The sequence below is a fragment of the Podarcis filfolensis genome, assembly GCF_964270895.1.
Source record: "Podarcis filfolensis genome assembly, chromosome: 6".
In the NCBI taxonomy this organism is placed as follows: Eukaryota; Metazoa; Chordata; class Lepidosauria; order Squamata; family Lacertidae; genus Podarcis; species Podarcis filfolensis.
In genome coordinates this window covers 94,950,952-94,969,534 of record NC_139609.1, presented here as the reverse complement: position 1 = coordinate 94,969,534, position 18,583 = coordinate 94,950,952, and the positions used below count along the sequence as shown (strand labels likewise).

The 18,583-nt window shown below is 46.6% G+C and overlaps 1 protein-coding gene across 2 annotated transcripts in view; it reads right to left on the bottom strand.

The window, feature by feature from the left end:
• Nucleotides 1-18,583, bottom strand: part of LOC310764708 (immunoglobulin kappa light chain-like) — a 110,695-nt gene that overhangs the window by 4,990 nt on the left and 87,122 nt on the right. The window contains exons 2-4 of one of the 2 annotated variants that reach the window (XM_083619132.1): nt 8,373-8,551; nt 5,945-6,301; nt 4,703-5,026 (exon numbers count right to left, since the gene is read on the bottom strand). In XM_083619132.1, the coding sequence (XP_083475258.1) occupies nt 4,703-5,026; nt 5,945-6,301; nt 8,373-8,445 (754 nt within the window). In that variant the 5' untranslated portion in view covers nt 8,446-8,551. Of the gene's footprint in view, nt 1-4,702; nt 5,027-5,944; nt 6,302-8,372; nt 8,714-18,583 lie in introns of those variants that run through there. The other variant, XM_083619133.1, reaches the window with a different exon arrangement.

The window sequence follows — 18,583 nt, the reverse complement described above, 5'->3', positions numbered from 1 at the left end:
AAAAGCAGTATGTGGGCAGACAAGGGCATCTTCTGCGTGGAGGCAAACTGCTGGTTCTAGCAGGCAAAAGAGGCCGCGGCTGTGTTGATATTCAGTTTGGAAAGTTGGCATGAAGTGTTAGGAACTGGCAGGCTTTCTTATCTGATTTTTCCCCTGATGGTCCTCTATGGAAAGATTCTACTTGCATGTGTTATTCTTAATTGCCATGTTAGCGCAGGGGTCGCCAGTGTGCTCACCAGTAGAATCATAGAATTGCAGAGTTGGAAGGGAGCCCCAAGGTCAATCTAGTCCAGCCCCCTGCAATGCAGGAATCTCAGCTAAAGCATCCCTGACAGATGACCACCCAAACTCTGCTTAGAAACCTCCAAGGAAGGAGAGTCCACCACCTCCCGAGGGAGACTTTTCCACTTTCAAACAGCTCTTACTGTCGGAAAGTTCTTCCTGATTTCAGTCAGAATCATCTTTCTTGTAATTTGAAGCCATTGGTTTGAGTCCTACCCTCCGGAGCAAGAGAGAACAAGCTTGCTCCCTCTTCCATGTGACAGCCCTTGTGTGCAGGAGCCAGGCCCTCTGACCAATAGGACTCTGCAGGACTGGGGCCTTCCTAAGTTTGTTCTGAAGAGGCAAGGCGCGGCCGCACAGGTGAGGGCGATTGGTAACTCACAGCACCTGGTGGCAAGAGCCAGGAAGGGATATAAGGTCAGCATTTCCCTTTAACTTTTTGCCACAGCAAAAAAAAAAAGGAAACGTGTACGTTTCCTGCCTTGCTGTGTTTGGCTTATTGCTTCCTGATCCTTGAACCTCAGCTTCTTGACTCCCTTCTTCTTGATCCTCGGACCCTCGGCTTCTTGACTCCTGGCTCTCTGACCCTCGGACTCTTGGCTTCCTGATTCTTGGCTTCTGGACCCCCGTTCCTGCTTCCACCCCGGCATCTTGCCCCCGGTCCTGACGTCCCCTGCCGGGACTTCAATCGCCCGTGAACACAATCTCCTTTCTTGAAGCCATTGGTTTGAGTCCTACCCTTCGGAACAAGAGAGAACAAGCTCGCTCCATCTTTCATGTGACAGCCTTTGAGATCTTTGAAGATGGCTATCGCATCTCCTCTCAGTCTCCTCTTTCCCAGGCTAAACATTCCCAGCTCCCTCAAACATTCCTCATAAGGCTTGTTTTCCGGACCCTTGGTCATCTTGGTTGCCCTCTTCTGCATACCTTCCAGCTTGTCAACATCTTTAAATTGTGGTTCCCGGAATTGGACACAGTACAGTTGAACCTCGGGTTACGTACCGTCCTCCTTACAAACTCTTCGGGTAACGAGCTCCGCTAACCCGGAAGCAGGTGCTCCTGGTAGCAAACTTTGCCCTGGGATGCGAGCAGAAGTCGCGCACCGGCGGCGTCACAGCAGCGGGAGGCCCTATTAGCGAAACCACGCCTCAGGTTAAGAACGGTTTGGGGTTAAGAACGGACCTCCAGAATGAATTAAGTTCATAACCGGATGTACCACTGTATTCCAGGTGTGGTCTGATCAAGGCTGAATAGAGAGGTACTACAACTTCCTGATATGCAGGTGACACAACCTTGATGGCAGAAAGTGAGGAGGAATTAAAGAACCTTTTAATGAGGGTTAAAGAGGAGAGTGCAAAATATGGTCTGAAGCTCAACATCAAAAAAACGAAGATCATGGCCACTGGTCCCATCACCTCCTGGCAAATAGAAGGGGAAGAAATGGAGGCAGTGAGAGATTTTACTTTCTTGGGCTCCATGATCACTGCAGATGGTGACAGCAGTCATGAAATTAAAAGATGCCTGCTTCTTGGGAGAAAAGCAATGACAAACCTAGACAGCATCTTAAAAAGCAGAGACATCACCTTGCCAACAAAGGTCCGTATAGTTAAAGCTATGCTTTTCCCAGTGTGATGTATGGCAGTGAGAGCTGGACCATGAAGAAGGCTGATCGCCGAAGAATTGATGCTTTTGAATTCTGGTGCTGGAGGAGACTCTTGAGAGTCCCATGGACTGCAAGAAGATCAAACCTCTCCATTCTGAAGGAAATCAGCCCTGAGGGCTCACTGGAAGGACAGATCCTGAAGCTGAGGCTCCAAGACTTTGGCCAACTCATGAGAAGAGAAGACTACCTGGAAAAGACCCTGGGAAAGATGGAGGGCACAGGGAGAAGGGGACGACAGAGGACGAGATGGTTGGACAGTGTTCTCGAAGCTACCAGCATGAGTTTGACCAAACTGCAGGAGGCAGTGGAAGACAGGAGTGCCTGGCGTGCTCTGGTCCAGGGGGTCACGAAGAGGCGTACACGACTAAACGACTAAATAACAACAACAACAATTTTCCTTGGTCTGGACACTATACTTCTATTGATGCAGCCCAGAACAGCAGCAACTCTCATGGCGCCTGCAAAAGTCTTCAGTAAATATTCACAGTGCACGAAAGATGGTTTGCTGAAACATTTCCATCTCCCTCTCCTTCAGTTATAAGACGGGAGAAGGGCTGAAGCGCTGGCCATGTGCTTGGAGAGACTTGGTGTGCTGCTGCAGGTGGTTGCCGTTCGCCAATGGAACTGCGCAGAGCTCTCTGTCAACACTCCGTGGAAATTGGGATTGTGCCAAAAAAGTTGCCTATGGAGACGGTTGCCTTGGTGACATGTTACTTTGCTGGAAAGTGTTGGTGTTGGCAACAGAAGACACTTTCCATGAACCCGTGCGTTCGTCATGAGTCACTTGCATTGGGCAACCTTCAGGGAGTTTCCACAGAGAAGGAGCCACCACACGCTTTGCTTTCAGAAGGTCACAAGTTCGGCAGTGGTGACTGGTGCCCTTTCGGATTGGGGCGCGGAAGGCAGGGGCACCAGGGCCAATGATGGACAGAGCCAACTCATTCTAGTTTTGTCCTAATTCTATTCCCCGCTGAGTTCAACAAACGGGCAATGCTGAGCGTAAGAAGGAGAAAGCTGAGAGACAAGGCCAAACCCTGCATTGGTTGTAAGGAAGAAGGTAGACAGATGGTGGCTGGCTGAGCTCAGATTCAGGGGTGGTCTGAAAGTGCCCCATTCTTCCTAACAGACCAGTCTCCACTGGCTCAGTTCAAGCATAAGAGCATCTCTAGTAGCCAGCTTAAAGCCAAAACCTGGAAAGTCCCCATAAGTCAGATGTCACAGGCCGGTCAGTAATCACCCAGTTCAAAGTTAGAGTTGACTTTTTACCAGCTAAAACAGGACCTCCATAGACCTGGCTGAGTGTCAGAGCAGTGTATTCCAAGTGGCCTTTCTCCTTTAAAATTAGTTGCTGAGACTGAAGGTCTCTGCTTCCCTACAATTGTCTAAGTTGTCTCCAGGGCTTTCCCAAAGCAATCAGAGACTGCGCCAGCATGCAGGCAACCTCACCTCCACCCTTTTCATGCCTCTTCTGGTTCTGGGGAACAAGTGAGGAGGGGAGCTTGTCACATCAGAAGGAAGAGACACTCTTGCTTCTTCAACAGCCGGACTCATCTCTGTCTCTTGGCTTCAATTTCCTCCTGCTTCAGCTTCTGCCTCTGATTCTGGCCTCCTTTCCGCCACAGACTCTCCCAGTTCACTAAGCCCTGTTACCTCTTCAGCTTCTGACACTTCCTCTTCTCTGTCTTCTCCCTTTGACCACTCAACATTGTCCCACCACAAATCCTTGGACTCTGAGTCTTCTTCCCTTGCTGGTTCCCCAGCTGGTTTCTCCCACCATTCCTCTGTGCCCAACCAGTCCATGACATCAGAGAGACAATACTGGCCTGGATGGACAAAGTAGCTTCATTCCAAAGCAATCTGCAATTTGGGGGAAGGCCCCAAGCCACACTGGAAGAGTACATGTGTTGCATTAAGATGGTGCCAGGTTGTATATATGGGGTTTTTAATGGTTTTAATTTTGGTTCCCCGGTTTTGTTTTTGTTGGGTTGGGGTTAGTTAAATGTTAGTTGGGGTTGGTGGTTATTTTAATTTGGGTATAACTGTAAACATTATTATTATTATTAGCCCCAAGATGTGGTGAGGACCACTGGCTTAGATGATTTTAAAAGGGGAGAAGACAAATTGATGGAAGTGGAGATAGCTACGTGGGTCCTCCATGTTTAGGGAAGCTTTTAATGTTTGATGTATTACGGTATTGTAATATTTTGTTGAAAGTGGCTGGGGAAGCCCAGCCAGATGGGTGGGGTATAAATAATAAATGATGATGATGATGATGATGATATCAAGAGGAAGCACACCACAGAATACCAGCAGCTAGGAAGCACCAACAGGAGAGGACTATTGGCCACCTTGCTCTGCCAGTATGTGTCTCAATAGAATCTGTTCTGCATTGTGGGGAAAAGGGAATGGGACTAAATCGGCCTTTGCCAACGTGGTGCCCTCCAGATGTTTTGGACTACAACTCCCATCAGCCCTGGACAGCACAGTTTGGCTGCCTGTGGCTGGTGGGAGTTGCACTCCAGAGCACCTTCCTAGAAGGTGAAGGATGGAGGAGATGAACCTTTGATACGATACAGCAGGGCTCCTCTTACTAATGTCCTTATTTCTGGCTAGTGGGAGGTCCAGTAGCAGGACTGGGAAGCCATGGAGATCTTCAGCGCCACTAGGCAATGCTGAGCAAGCCATTGGTTTGATTCGGTAGAAAGCAGCCTTCACATATATCCAGATACTTCTGGGGGAAATGGGGTTCAGGCTTACCTGGTTCAGATGTGCTGCTTAAGACTTTTAGCACCGCAGATTTGCTAATGGGGGGCTGGGAGATGTGCACAACCCGGCAAGTGAACACAGAAGAGCTGTTCTGCTTAGTTGCTGTCACTTCCAGGGAACTCCGAAGGGAGAAGGTCCCATCCTGATTCAGGATTTCGAAAACTGGCGCCTCCAGGGGGGTTTCCTTCCGGTCCTTCAGCCAGTTAAAAATGATGTTTCTGGGATAAAAGCCTTCCACGTAGCAGGTGACTGTCACAGTGTCATTCACCTGGACAGGTGAGGGAGGGTCCATTTTCAGCCACACTTTCGGCGGAACTGAGCAGACAAAGCCAATTGTTAAAATGTGGACTTTTTGTGCTCTGCGCTTTTAAGGAAAAAACAATTTTAATTAATTAATTCATAGGACTTATATCCTACTCTTCAGCCAGAAAGACTCCCAAAGCGATGTTCCTATAATTTTTTTTAAAATGCAGTAACTAGCAATGACTTCAATCTAAAATGTTACAACACAAAAGAAAAAAGGGAAGGGAAGAAGAAATCAACCAAAGTTGCGTCACCAGGGTCTCCTTTTGACTGACAGGGTGCTGACGGGGATGGAAACAGACAGCTTATACTCCTAAAAATAAGCCTTGCTGGTCCCTTGAGAAATAGCCTGGTGACCCTACCTTTCCTAAGGTATCCTCCTGGGGGAGAATTACAGAATCGGTCCCTTCCAAACTACAATTCTATGATTTTATGTATTCACTGTGGGTTAAACCAGAGAGCCTAGGACTTGCCGATCAGAAGGTCGGCGGTTCGAATCTCCGTGACGAGGTGAGCTGCCGTTGCTCGGTCCTGCTCCTGCCCACCTAGCAGTTCGAAAGCACGTCAAAGTGCAAGTAGATAAATAGGTACCGCTCCGGCGGGAAGGTAAACGGCATTTCCGTGCGTTGCTCTGGTTCGCCAGAAGCGGCTTAGTCATGCTGGCCACATGACCCGGAAGCTGTACGCCGGCTCCCTCGGGCAATAAAGCGAGATGAGCACCGCAACCCCAGAGTCGGTCACGACTGGACCTAATGGTCAGGGGTTCCTTTACCTTTATATGTGTAAATAAAGACCGAACAGTCCCTGCTGATCTTCATTCGAAGGAAATAAAATTCTGGAAAAACACAGGAAGGCAGCCCTGGAGGCTCTCACTGCTTGGAGATAATGCTCTTCCCCACCCATGTTAAGAACAATTTGTCAGTCACTTACCAACCACAGAAACCACACTGCCTTTCCCCTTCCGCTTCATTCCAAAGATTTCCTTCGTACAATAATAGGTCCCAGCATCCTGGAGTTCTATGTTGGGGATGAGGATGGAGAAGTCTGTTTGCGAATCAGGATGGAGTCTTCTCACCCGGGAATCGGTTCCTGTGTCAAGAGCTTGGGACTCCTTGTACCATTTCACGGTAGCGCGGACAATTGCCCGGGTCAGTTGGCAGTGCAGGGTGACGCTCTCTCCAAGGGATGCAGATAGAAATTTGGGCTCCTGCTTGACCTTCACAAGGGTGGCATCTGAAAGAACATCATAGAGTTCTGGTTCCTCTCCAGATTCTGCTTCTACCACCCCTGTTTGATTGAAAACATTTTAATCACTCTGGAGGCAGCCTTTGACCTCCAGTTCAAAACCATGGAAGAACAACCCCCAACCCCACTCTTGAAAAGGCTGAGGAGTAAACCCTACAAAAATCCAGAGTCGAGTCTTTAAGGTGGTTGGTTGTCCGCCTCCTTCCAGCAACTCCTGCAGCCAAGCTGGTGCCAAACGCCTTGCTCTGCTTTCCTTTGGGCCACATCAGTGAGGCCAAGAGGGAGGGTCTTGTCGTCTGGGCAGCCTAGGACCTCTATACACATTGCCCAGGCTTCCACCCCGGGGAGGTCACTTGGGTGCTGCTAATGCAGCAGAAATAACTGTGGGGATACATCCATAGCAATCACCAGAGGACAAATGACCGCTGGGAGGAGCGCAGAGAAGAAATGCCCTGGTGCATCTGCGTCAGTACAACCAGACGCCTTCATCTGCCCCAGCTGCAACAAAACATCTCCCTCCCCTATCGGTCTCTATGGCCACAGCAGGTGCTGCAAACTTCCAACAGTTTGGCTTCGCCCTTAAAGGCACACTCCTCCACTGTCTCCCGAGACAGACAGATGCCAATGATATTCAGGGGCATGCTCCCTCACTGGTCACCAGCAACTAATGTATTGAAAGAATTATTTGTTGACAGCCGCCAACTTTGCAGGCTTTTAAAGAGGGTTAGATAATTTCTTGCAGGATAAGACGACCAGTGGCTACTAGCCCTGATGTCCTTTCCTCCATTCTTGGAGGCATGTGCCTGAATACCAGTTGCTGGAAACTGCAGGAGGGGAGAGGGTCTTGTGTTCGAATCCTGATTGCAGGCTCTTTCCCCCTAAGTACCTGGCTGGCTGCTGTGAGAACAGGATGCTGGACTAGATGGGTCACTGGTCTGATCCAGCAGGCTGTTTTATAATAATAATAATTTATTATTTATACCCCACCCATCTGTCTGAGTTTCCCCAGCCACTTTGGGCGGCTCCCAATCGAGTGCTAAAAACAATACAGCATCAGACATTAAAAACTTCCCTAAACAGGGCCGCCTTCAGTTGTCTTTTAAAAGTAAAATAGTTATTGCCTTGACATCTGAAGGGAGGGCGTTCCACAGGGCGGGCGCCACTACCGAGAAGGCCCTCTGCCTGGTTCCCTGTATCTTCGCTTCTCACAGTGAGGGAACTGCCAGACGGCCCTCAGAGCTGGACCTCAGTGTCTGGGCTGAACAATGGGGGTGGAGACGCTCCTTCACATATACTGGACCAAGGCCATTTAGGGCTTTAAAGGTCAGCACCTACACTTTGAATTGTGCTCGGAAACGTACTGGGAGCCAATGCAGATCTCTCAGGACCAGTGTTATGTGGTCCCAGTGGCCACTCCCAGTCACCAGTCTAACTGCCGCATTCTGGATTAGTTGTAGTTTACGGGTCACCTTCAAAGGTAGCCCCACATAGAGCGCATTGCAGTAGTCCAAGCGGGAGATAACCAGAGCATGCACCACTCTGGCAAGACAGTCTGCAGGCAGGTAGGGTCTCATCCTGTGTACCAGATGGAGCTGATAAACAGCTGCCCTGGACACAGAATTGACCTTCACCTCCATGGACAGCTGTGCATCCAAAATGACTCCCAGGCTGCGCACAGTTGCCCCATCCAGGACCAGGGAGTCCCCCAAACCTGTCCGCTCCCTGTCCCCCAAAAACAGTACTTCTGTCTTGTCAGGATTTAACCTCAATGCACTTATGTGTTAATGTAGTCAACATGTCCAGTAGCCCGTGAGAAATTGCTCCTCCTGGCATCTACCCTGATGGAGGACCTAATTTCCACCCTCTAAGTCTCAGGTCCTAATCTTCCGGTGGCAACCCTATCAATAAACTGTTGAACCCAACTCTGGAAGGATCTGAAATGGACCGCAATGAAGATACTTGAAAGGTCCTCTTCATCTGGGTTTCTACTGCACGCAAGCAGCGTGAAGCCACAAATCACTTCCCTCCCTAGAGAGCGCGGGATTCACTAAGCTCAGAAAGCAAGTCCTAGTCGATTCAACGGCATTTACGAGTTTGTTTGTTCCAGACTCACCAGGGGTTTGCAGGAAGAGGTGGAGCTGTAGGAAGAGACGGATCAGCCACAGCGAAGAGTTGAAAGCAGCCATCAAAGTGGCAGGAAAACCCACATTCCCGTCTGCGTTGTGTCTTGGCAACTCTTGTTTCAGTTGCAGGAGAAAGGCTTTTCTTTTCTTTTGGCTGTGACACTTCCTTCTGCAATTAATAGAGGCCAGTTTCACTTCCCCGAATTTGGAAAGCTGATTTTGCTTTCAGGCTCCCCTGCACAGAATGATATCCACACACCCACATACTAGGGGCTGCAACGCCTGCTTGCCTCACTTGCCAACTCCACTGTTTGACTGTAAACAACAAACATGAAGTCATTTTACAAAAAAAAAAGTCTCAATAATAATTAATTTACCCTGTTGTAAATAAAAAATTGCCCTTTTCCCCTTATGGGGTATCCAAGAGCCCATATAGAGTCCTTACATAGGTTCCCTATTGGTAGGAGAAAATAACAGAGGCCAACCAGAGAATATTGAGAAGCAAAGCAGCTAGTAAGCTTGATCTTTATTGATCTGTTGCAACAGGGTGATCCCCTCACCACGCGCAGGAGAGGAGGAGGAACCCAGAACAATGGCGTGCAAGGCCTTATAAAGACTTTTGAAATTGCCACCCTGTAGATCAAGACCACCCCCAGAAACATCATACATACATCACAGAAGGGGTGTAACCTAAGACCACCCCTCAGATACATCACACCTACATCACAGAAAAAGGCGGTCTAAAACAGAAATTTGCATGTTGTTTTTCTCTTGTCCTTGTTTATCTCCTGTCTGGCAGGTTACTTGATTGGATTGCCTGGGGAGCCTGGCCATTCTTTTGTAGTGATAAATACTTAGTTCCTGGGCCAGGTCACAGGCTCACACCCTATTCAAACACAGACATACCCTTAAGACAGGATTTGTGAAGGAAAAGACAATGGGGAGGCTTTTCCATTTTGACCTTGCAGAGAAAACATTTGCTCAGTTTAGGAATCAAAATGGCTTCAGGTCGGTCTTCCTGTGCTGATCTATGTATGTGCGGTTATGAACATTACCATATATCTAAGACCATAATATTCCTATCACAACCCCCTTGCCCGTCCTCACACTTGACCAACCCCTCTCCCTTTGCACTTCACCCACCCCCTCGCCTATCTCCCCAAAGTTTGCCCCATGCCCCTTCCCTCTTAACTAAAGCCCCTCCCCTCTCTCACTCCAGGCCCCATTAGCTAAAGTGGTGCTTCAGGTTAAGAACAGTTTCAGGTTAAGAACGGACCTCCAGAATGAATTAAGTACTTAACCTGAGGTACCACTGTATTGATGACAATTAATCAGCTGCTTAGGGCACATTTTCCCCAACAGTTACTCCCTTGTAGGCATGTTTTGCCTAATAGGCACATTTTTGCTAATTTCCTTAATATAATCCATTTTATTCTGTCATTTTCCACCAACATTATATTTTTATAATTATATTTTCATAACTTTTTTTTTTACTTGTAAAGTGCTTAGAAGCCATTCTGGAAAGCAAGCAGTAGTTAAATTAAATACTACCTCTACCACCACTACTAATAATAATAATGCATTTTTAAGCCTATTGTCCCCTAACATATACATTTTTAAATACAATGTTATTGTACAAATAATTATCCTCCCCTCCCTTTTTGGCAGGATAATATTTATGAAATTTTTAAAGCTATATATTTTAGTTGTGTTGTTTCCTGATGTTGTATCTTGCTGTTTTGACATTTTCTATATGATTTGCATTTTGCATTTATTTTGCTTACAGATATTTATTTGTCTTATATGCTAATGTATGTTGTTCTGACATATCCTTGTTTCGTTATGTCGCTTAAAATGTGGCCTTTTAAATATTAGTGTTATTAGCAGTCGCATTGAATGTGGAATGTGTGTTTTTGTTGAGATGTGCAAACCACTTTGAGAGTTCTGCTGGAATGTAAAGCAGGGTGCAAGTTGGTTAGATCAAAAAATAATTATGGCAAAAGCTCTTAACGACACACCTGAAATGGGCTCATAACAGAGTAGTAAAGGAACCACCAGCTAGAGTTGTCATATTTTTAAAAGTACAAACTAGGACACCCCAAATGTTGTTGAGCTTTCTTTAGAAAGACCCCAAGATCTCCAGATTACCGTATTTTTTGCTCTATAAGACACACCTAGTTTTTGGAGGAGGAAAACAAGAAAATAAATATTCTGAATCTCAGAAGCCAGAACAGCAAGAGGGATCGCTGCGCAGTGAAAGCAGCAATCCCTCTTGCTGTTCTGGCTTCTGGGATAGCTGCGCAGCCTGCATTCGCTCCATAAGACGCACACACATTTCCCCATACTTTTTAGGAGGGAAAAAGTGAGTCTTATAGAGCAAAAAATACGGTACATTTTGCGTTGCTGCTTCGTCAAAGCTGAGTTTTAAAATGAGCAATTTGTTGTGTCCGGCTGCTAAAAATAACATGACCAGCGGTCTCTGCTGTGCCCTTTTCCAGAAGGGTATTATCTGATGTGAATCATGCACAGTTGCTTAAGAAGCAGTTATTTAACCCGCGGAACTTCCCCAAGTGGGGTTTATTGTTCAATGGAAGCTGCAACGCAGAAAGCAATTGCCCAGATTTAGAAAGTTGCACAGGCCCGCTGAACACTGGGTGTTGTTTTGCTACAGCGTGAGGCTGTTTCACACAGGTTATGTGATGATTTCCTTTGGGGTGTGTTCTCATGCACTATTGCTGTAATATATTGATCTGTTATATCAATAGGTTGCATTGATGGCCTTTTATACAGTTTCCCAAAACCTTTTCAGGCCAACACCCCTTTGGTTCCATAAGCTCATGCCCAATGCCCTCTACCCTATAGAAAACATTATTCAGAAGAGTGGCTTGCACAACCTGGATAGCTCAGTTGGTCAGAGCATGGTGCTGATAATGTCAAGGTTGCAAGTTCGATCCCTGTATGGGGCAGCTGCATATTCCTGCATTGCAGGGGGTTGGACTAGATGATCCTCAGGGTCTCTTCCAACTCTATGAGTCTATTATTTTATGACCCACTAAAGAAGATAATGGAGTTTTCTTGGCAGGGATACTGGAAATTACGAAATTGAAAGACGCCTGCTTCTTGGGAGAAAAGCAATGACAAAGATAGACAGCATCTTAAAAAGCAGAGATATCACCTTGCTGACAAAGGCCTGTATAGTTAAAGCTATGGTTTTCCCAGCAGTGATGTATGGAAGTGAGAGCTGGACCACAAAGAAGGATGATCGCCGAAGAATGGATGCTTTTGAATTCTGGTGCTGGAGGAGACTCTTGAGAGTCCCATGCAAGAAGATCAAACCTCTCCATTCTGAAGGAAATCAGCCCTGAGTGCTCACTGGAAGAACAGATCGTGAAGCTGAGGCTCCAATACTTTGGCCACCTCATGAGAAGAGAAGACTCCCTGGAAAAGACCCTGATGTTGGGAAAGATGGAGGACACAAGGAAAAAGGGACGACGGAGGACGAGATGGTTGGACAGTGTTCTCGAAGCTACCAGCATGAGTTTGACCAAATTGCGGGAGGCAGTGGAAGACAGGAGGGCCTGGCATGCTCTGGTCCATGGGGTCATGAAGAGTCGGACACGACTAAATAACTAAACAACAACAAAAGAAGATATTAACACAATAAAATTCAAAACAGCAACTTTTTGTTCAAAATCCAATTAAAACTATTTAGTTGCATTAATTCAACAACGTGGATGAACTTGATCCAGGGCTTCCAGCTATTACCAGTAACTGGAGATCTTGTGATTTCCACAAGTACAGTGGAATCTCGGTTGTCAAATGTAATCCGTTCTGGAAGACTGTTCGACTTCCGTAATGTTCGACAACCAAGGCTCAATGGACGGTTGGCAAAGCCCATTGAGAAAATGGAGAAATTGGCCTCGGAAGTCATTCTCCTTCCAAAGCATGTTCAAAAATGGAAGCAATATTTCCGGGTTTTTGGCGTTTGAAAACCAATTTGTTTGGCTTTGGAGACACTCAAAAACCGAGGGTTCACTGTACAAACAAAAGTGAGCAAAGGAAGTAACTTTGAAAGCAATAAGAGCAATAAAACTTTACAGTGGTACCTCAGGTTAAGAAATTAATTCGTTCCAGAGTTCCGTTCTTAACCTGAAACTGTTCTTAACCAGAAGCCCTACTTTAGCTAATGGGGCCTCCTGCTGCCGCCGCGCCGCCAGGGCATAATTTTGTTCTCATCCTGAAGCAAAGTTCTTAACCCGAGGTACTATTTCTGGGTTAGTGGAGTCTGTAGCCTCAAGTGTCTGTAACCTGAGGTACCACTGTATTTATAAAGACACTGGACAACAATGGGCCCAGGACAGAACCCTGCAACACCCCACTTGTCACTTTCTTCCAGGACGTTGAGGAACCATTAGTGAGCACTGTTATGTATTGAAGTTCTCACCCTGGGCCAGCAGGGGGATACTGTAGATAGTTATGCAAATGAAGGATCGAAAGTGACGTTCAGTGATTGGATAGTTTGTATGCAAATGAAGGATCAAAAGTGACGTTCAGTGATTGGATAGTTTGTATGCAAATGAAGGATCGAAAGTGACGTTCAGTGATTGGATAGTTTGTATGCAAATGAAGGATCGAAAGTGACGTTTAGTGATTGGATAGTTTGTATGCAAATGAAGGATCGAAAGTGACGTTCAGTGATTGGATAGTTTTAGAAAGTTGCTACAGTAACTGTTGTACTGGAGTTCTATATAAGCAGGCTGACTGAGCCCTTCAGTTCAGTTCTGTTCTGCCTCTGAATAAACAAGAGCTGTTTGAAGAATCGCTGTGTCGTCTGATATGTTTGCCCACAACTTAACAAGCACTCTTTGGGTTTGGTCAATGTCCTGAAACCCAGCGTACTCTGTCAACCTAAAGCACGCTGAGTCGCAACTTCCATTCCCTGTCCAACTTTCAGTGCATTTTGAATATCTGTACTGGGTTCTGTCAATAAGCATCACATGAGCATATATCAGCAATATCTGGAGGACCGCAAGTTCTGAGTTCTGGGTTAGCGGAGTCTGTCACCTGAAGCGTCTGTAACCTGAGGTACCACTGTAAATACAAAGCGAGGAAGTTGTTTCGCTCTAGCCTGGTCAATCATCAATAAGAGATGAATGCATCCAGAAGGGCTCATCTCCAGCGCCCCCCTGCTGCCCCCTGCCTCTTAGCACCCCTTAGGCAATTCCACCCCACCTGCAGGGGCAATGCCACCCACTTGTGGATTGACTGTTTTAAATGTTCCACAGATCTCACTGACTTTGCCTGTGACTTTAAATGCCTTTCTGGGCTCCTTGTAGGATTACATGAGTGGAATGTGTGCTTTTATTTAAAATGCATCTCTGTGTTATTTGTGGGGCACAGGAATTCATTCGTTTCTTTTTTCAAAATATAGTCCGGCCCCCCACAAGGTCTGAGGGACAGTGGACCGGCCCCCTGCTGAAAAAGTTTGCTGACCCCTGGCAACCCAGTAAGATGTGTGGTGTAAAAATAGTAAAATTATCATTATGGAATGGGACGTCCTATTTTCATTGGAGAAATGTTGGAAGCTATGCCACTGTCAAGGCAAGCAAAGAGTTCTGCATTTCCCTGAATGTGTACTCAGGGTGAAAGTCTGTTGGTGGAGAAGGACTTAAACTCCATTGGTGAGAAGTGGAGAGTGTGTCTGGATTGCAGTGATGATGCAGCAGGAAGATGGAACTTTTCGTATGCTACAACAGCAGCAAGAATACTCATTGCAAAGTATTGGAAGACACAAGATTTACCCACCCTGGAAGAGTGGCAGATGAAGGTGATGGACTATATGGAATTGGCGGAAATGACTGGCAGAATCCGAGACCTGGGAGAAGAGTTGGTGGAGGAAGACTGGAAGAAATTTAAAGACTATCTTCAGAAATATTGTAAAATTAATGAATGTTAAAATGATGTTTGGATTGAAAATAAGTGGCATTAGCAACAAAGTTAATAAGAATATGCAAAAATGAATTGATAATGGATGAAAATATAGATTATAATATGTTAAGAAACAGAGTTAAGATAAATGAAAGAGGGTAAGGATTTGCTGATTTGATTATTTAAATGGGAATACAAAAAGGGGAGGTGTGAGGAGGCCAAGGAAATAAGTTAATGAGTTTAAAGTCACAAAGAACTGACTTGTTTTTAATTCTTTTTTAGTTATTTGTCTTTTGTATTTGTCTTTTGTATTTTTATTCCTCTTTTTTCTTTTGTATGTATTTTTTTTATGTTCTCTTTTTTGTATCTTTTTTTCTTGATATGACCTTTTTTATTTTGTAAACCTATGTCTTTGTAAAACCTCAATAAATATTTTATATATATAAAAAAAGGAAGATGGAACTTTTCACCTGATGTGGCAGACAAACACAATGCCTGGGGACAGACGGTCAGGTTGTGTTTCCACAGCAGTGACCAGAGGAGGAATGACAGCTGGGAGCAGCGCAGAGAGAAGAAATACCAGGGTTCATCTGCAGCAGCACCACCAGACGCCTTCATCTGCCCCAGCTGCAACAAAACATATCTCTCCCCTATCAGTCTCTACAGCCACAGCAGGCGCTGTACCTCTCCAGTGGTTTGACTTCACCCCCAAAGACACACTCCTCCACACTTGTCTCCTGGGGCAGATGGATGCCAACTCTGAACTTAAAAATGGAAAGCGTAATGCTGGTGGTCAACAAAAGACATTCAAAGACTTTGCGTGGACAGGCGGAGTCCCCCGAACCCTGGGCGGCCCCCCGTGTGGAATAACAACTCAAGACCATGTGCTATGGGATTAAAATTGGCCACAACTTTATTATATTTCAGATGTGGGTAGACCTAGACTCAGGCATGGGGCGTTTATCCCTCCCAATCCCCAGCCAGGGATCTGGGGGACATCAGGATTATCCAGTGGGGCGGGGGAGAGATGGGCTGGCTCTGGAGAACATATGTTCAAGCAGAGAGAGCCCGCCCCTGTTACGCCGCCGTCGCAGGGGAGAGCAATGACGACCTCTAGGCGTATGGCCAAAGCCTCCCCTCAAACAACCCCTTTAACGGGGAACCCTGGTATCGCCGCTGCAAAGAGGAGGGGGCGTGGGTCACCGCTGCATGCCCCCCTCCCATTCAGGAAAGATAGACTAAAGGATTCCGCCCAAGGCCTGATACCGCCAAAGTTGTGGCGTTTTGCTATGGGAAAGGCAAACCTGCCAGTGCAGGGAAATTCCTTTCCGGCCCTTCAACGGCGACCTTGACGTAGCAGCGCCCACGTACCTGTGGAGAAAAGGTTAACCTGCAAAAGAAGTCTGAACTGAGGGTGGGAAGGGTGGGAGAAGTTCTGGAGCCAACTGATGATTCGCAGGTAAGATCCTCTATTGTGTGGGCAGGTGGTCCCTCCCCCTACCTGGCCTGGTCACCTTGGCAAAGCTTCCCCAGGCAGGATTGGGCAACTGACTGAGGTAGGCGGAGACCTCCAGGTATACCACCTGGGGGAAGGCGAAGCCAAGCCTGTGCTAATGTTGCCGCATAGGGTCCAAGGGCTGCGCACGACCACACAAAGGGCGCCCCCCCATTCAATGTGGGGAGCTGTCACTCACAAGGCAAATAAAAAAAAAAGTAGTATAAACATCGACAACTGGGAGGCCTGTGAGCGCTCCAGTTGGAGAACAGCCTTTACCAAAGGTGTCGTGGGCTTTGAAGACACTCGAACTCAGGACGCAAGGGAGAAATGAGCTAAGACTTGGCAAATCCACACCGTGATCAGCTCCTGCCCAGAAACCAATGTCCCCACTGTGGAAGGATGTGTGGGTCCAGAATTGGCCTCCACAGTCACTTACAGACTCACTTTTAAAATCGTGTTTATGGAAGACCAAAGAAGAAAGATTAGTTGCTGAGTGTTCAAGTGTTTTATTGAAGTTGATAAAGCAATATGGTTGGTGCAAAGTGTGTTTGGGGAAGACAGCAGGGCTCCTGAACTGTATCTTTACATGTGAGGGTGTTTTGCAATATTTATGAGGTATATATATAAAACGTACTCCAACGCTTAACTTGATGTATTTATTTTTCTAATATCATTCTCTCTTGTTTATTTTACTTAAGTACTTGGGTGCATTTGTGCAGAGAGATGTATTGCTTAATTATCCAACTTAAAATATGGACTCTTATTATTAGCAGCTGTGGTTGTATTCAGTGTGGTGTCTTTATGTAATAAATGTTGAGATGTAGGCTGCTTAGGAATTTCATGAAATGCATCCGTTCCATTAACAGTAGGGTTAATGCTTGTGCAGCAGATTTCTCCCCTCTCCCCCCCCATGTGTGTCCCACACCCTCTCCAAATCTTCTCTAGATGGTGCACAGCAGCAAAAAGGGTGTTTCATCCAGCGGTTGCAGAATGCCCTGGCGAGACTCCTCGCTGCAGGATCCTCGCTGCAGGATCACGTTCACCCGGTGCTATACCAGCTGCACTGTCTCCTGTCTCCAGGATCAGGTTTAAGGTGCTGGTTTTAACCTTTAAAGCCCTATATGGCCTAGGACCCTTGTACCTACGGGACCACCTGGTATGTCCCATGGAGGACCTTACGGTCTGCAAATAAAAACATCTTGGAGATCCCGGGCCACAAGGAGGTTAGGCTGGCCTCAACCAGAGCCAGGGCCTTTTAGGCCGTGGCCCCGATCTGGTGGAACGCTCTGTCACAAGAGACTAGGGCCCTGCAGGACTTGCCATCTGTTCCACCCGGCCTTTGGCCAAGGCACAGTCTGACCCCCTCTCTCCTTCGGTAATCCTCATAGAATTCTAGCCCAATGGTTGCCATTAATTTGATTCTGAATTGATTTTAGAATGTATTTTAATTAATTGACTGTGTGATTTTATGTATACTGTGCTATTTTTACTTGTTGGCCACTCTGAGCCCGGCTTTGGCTGGGGAGGGTGGAATATAAATAAAATACTATTATTATTATTTTACAAGTCATGAATCCTTGCGCTAACGCAATTTACACAGCAGTGCATTAGATTCAACCCATAATCCACAAGTTTATTTCATTCACACACACACACACACACACACACACACACACACACTGTATATACGGCCTCGGTCCAGTATATCTGAAGGAGCATCTCCACCTCCATCGTTCAGCCCGGACACGGAGGTCCAGCGCCAAGGGCCTTCTGGCGGTTCCCTCACTGCGAGAAGTGAGGTTACAGGGAATCAGGCAGGGGGCCTTCTTGGTGGTGGCGCCCTCCCTGTGGAACGCCCTCCCACCAGATGTCAAAGAGAACAACAACTACCAGACTTTTAGAAGACATCTGAAGGCAGCCCTGTTTAGGGAAGCTTTTAATGTTTGATGCATTACTGTATTTTAATATTTTGTTGGAAGCCGCCCAGAGTGGCTGGGGAAGCCCAGCCAGATGGGCGGGGTATAAATAATAAATTATGATTATATTATTATTATGCTCAGGGGCATTGCATGAGCGCTGCAGCCCTGTGCACCCAGCACGCCGAGGGAGAAATGAGCTCCCTTGGCCATGGAGCCTTGCAGGGTTGGGGCTGATGAAGCTTGTTTCTCCACGCTGCATATAGACACTCATATCTGTGACTGACATTGTCACAGCCTCGATATCTGGGCCAAATATGGGTCGTGATTGGAAGGAACAAATTGAAGAAGAGGAGACTGTGAGCCATCTTCAGATATCTGAAGAGCTGTCACATAGCTTCTTTCCATCTGCTCCAGAGCGTGGAAACCAAGCCAATGGATTTAAGTTATAAGAAAGGCGATTCCGACTAAACAATAGGAATATTCTTTCTGATCGTAAGAGCTGATTGACAGTGGAGCGGTCTCCCTCAGGAGGTGGTTGGACTCTCTTTCCTTGGAGGTTTGTAAGCAGAGGCTGGGTGCCCATCTGTCATGGATGCTTTAGCTAAGATTCCTGTATTGCAGGGAGTTGCGCTACATGACCTTTGGGGTCCCTTCCAACTGTACAATTCTATGATTTTACTAGCAGGCACATTGGCACCCACAGATATCGCGCTGGCGACCCCTGCGCTAGCATGGCAATTAAGAATAACACACATAAGTAGAATCTGTGCATAGAGATCACCAAGGGAGAAATCAGATAAGAAAGCCTGCCAGTTCCTGTACCATTTTGTACCGTATCTCCTTATTCAAAAAATGA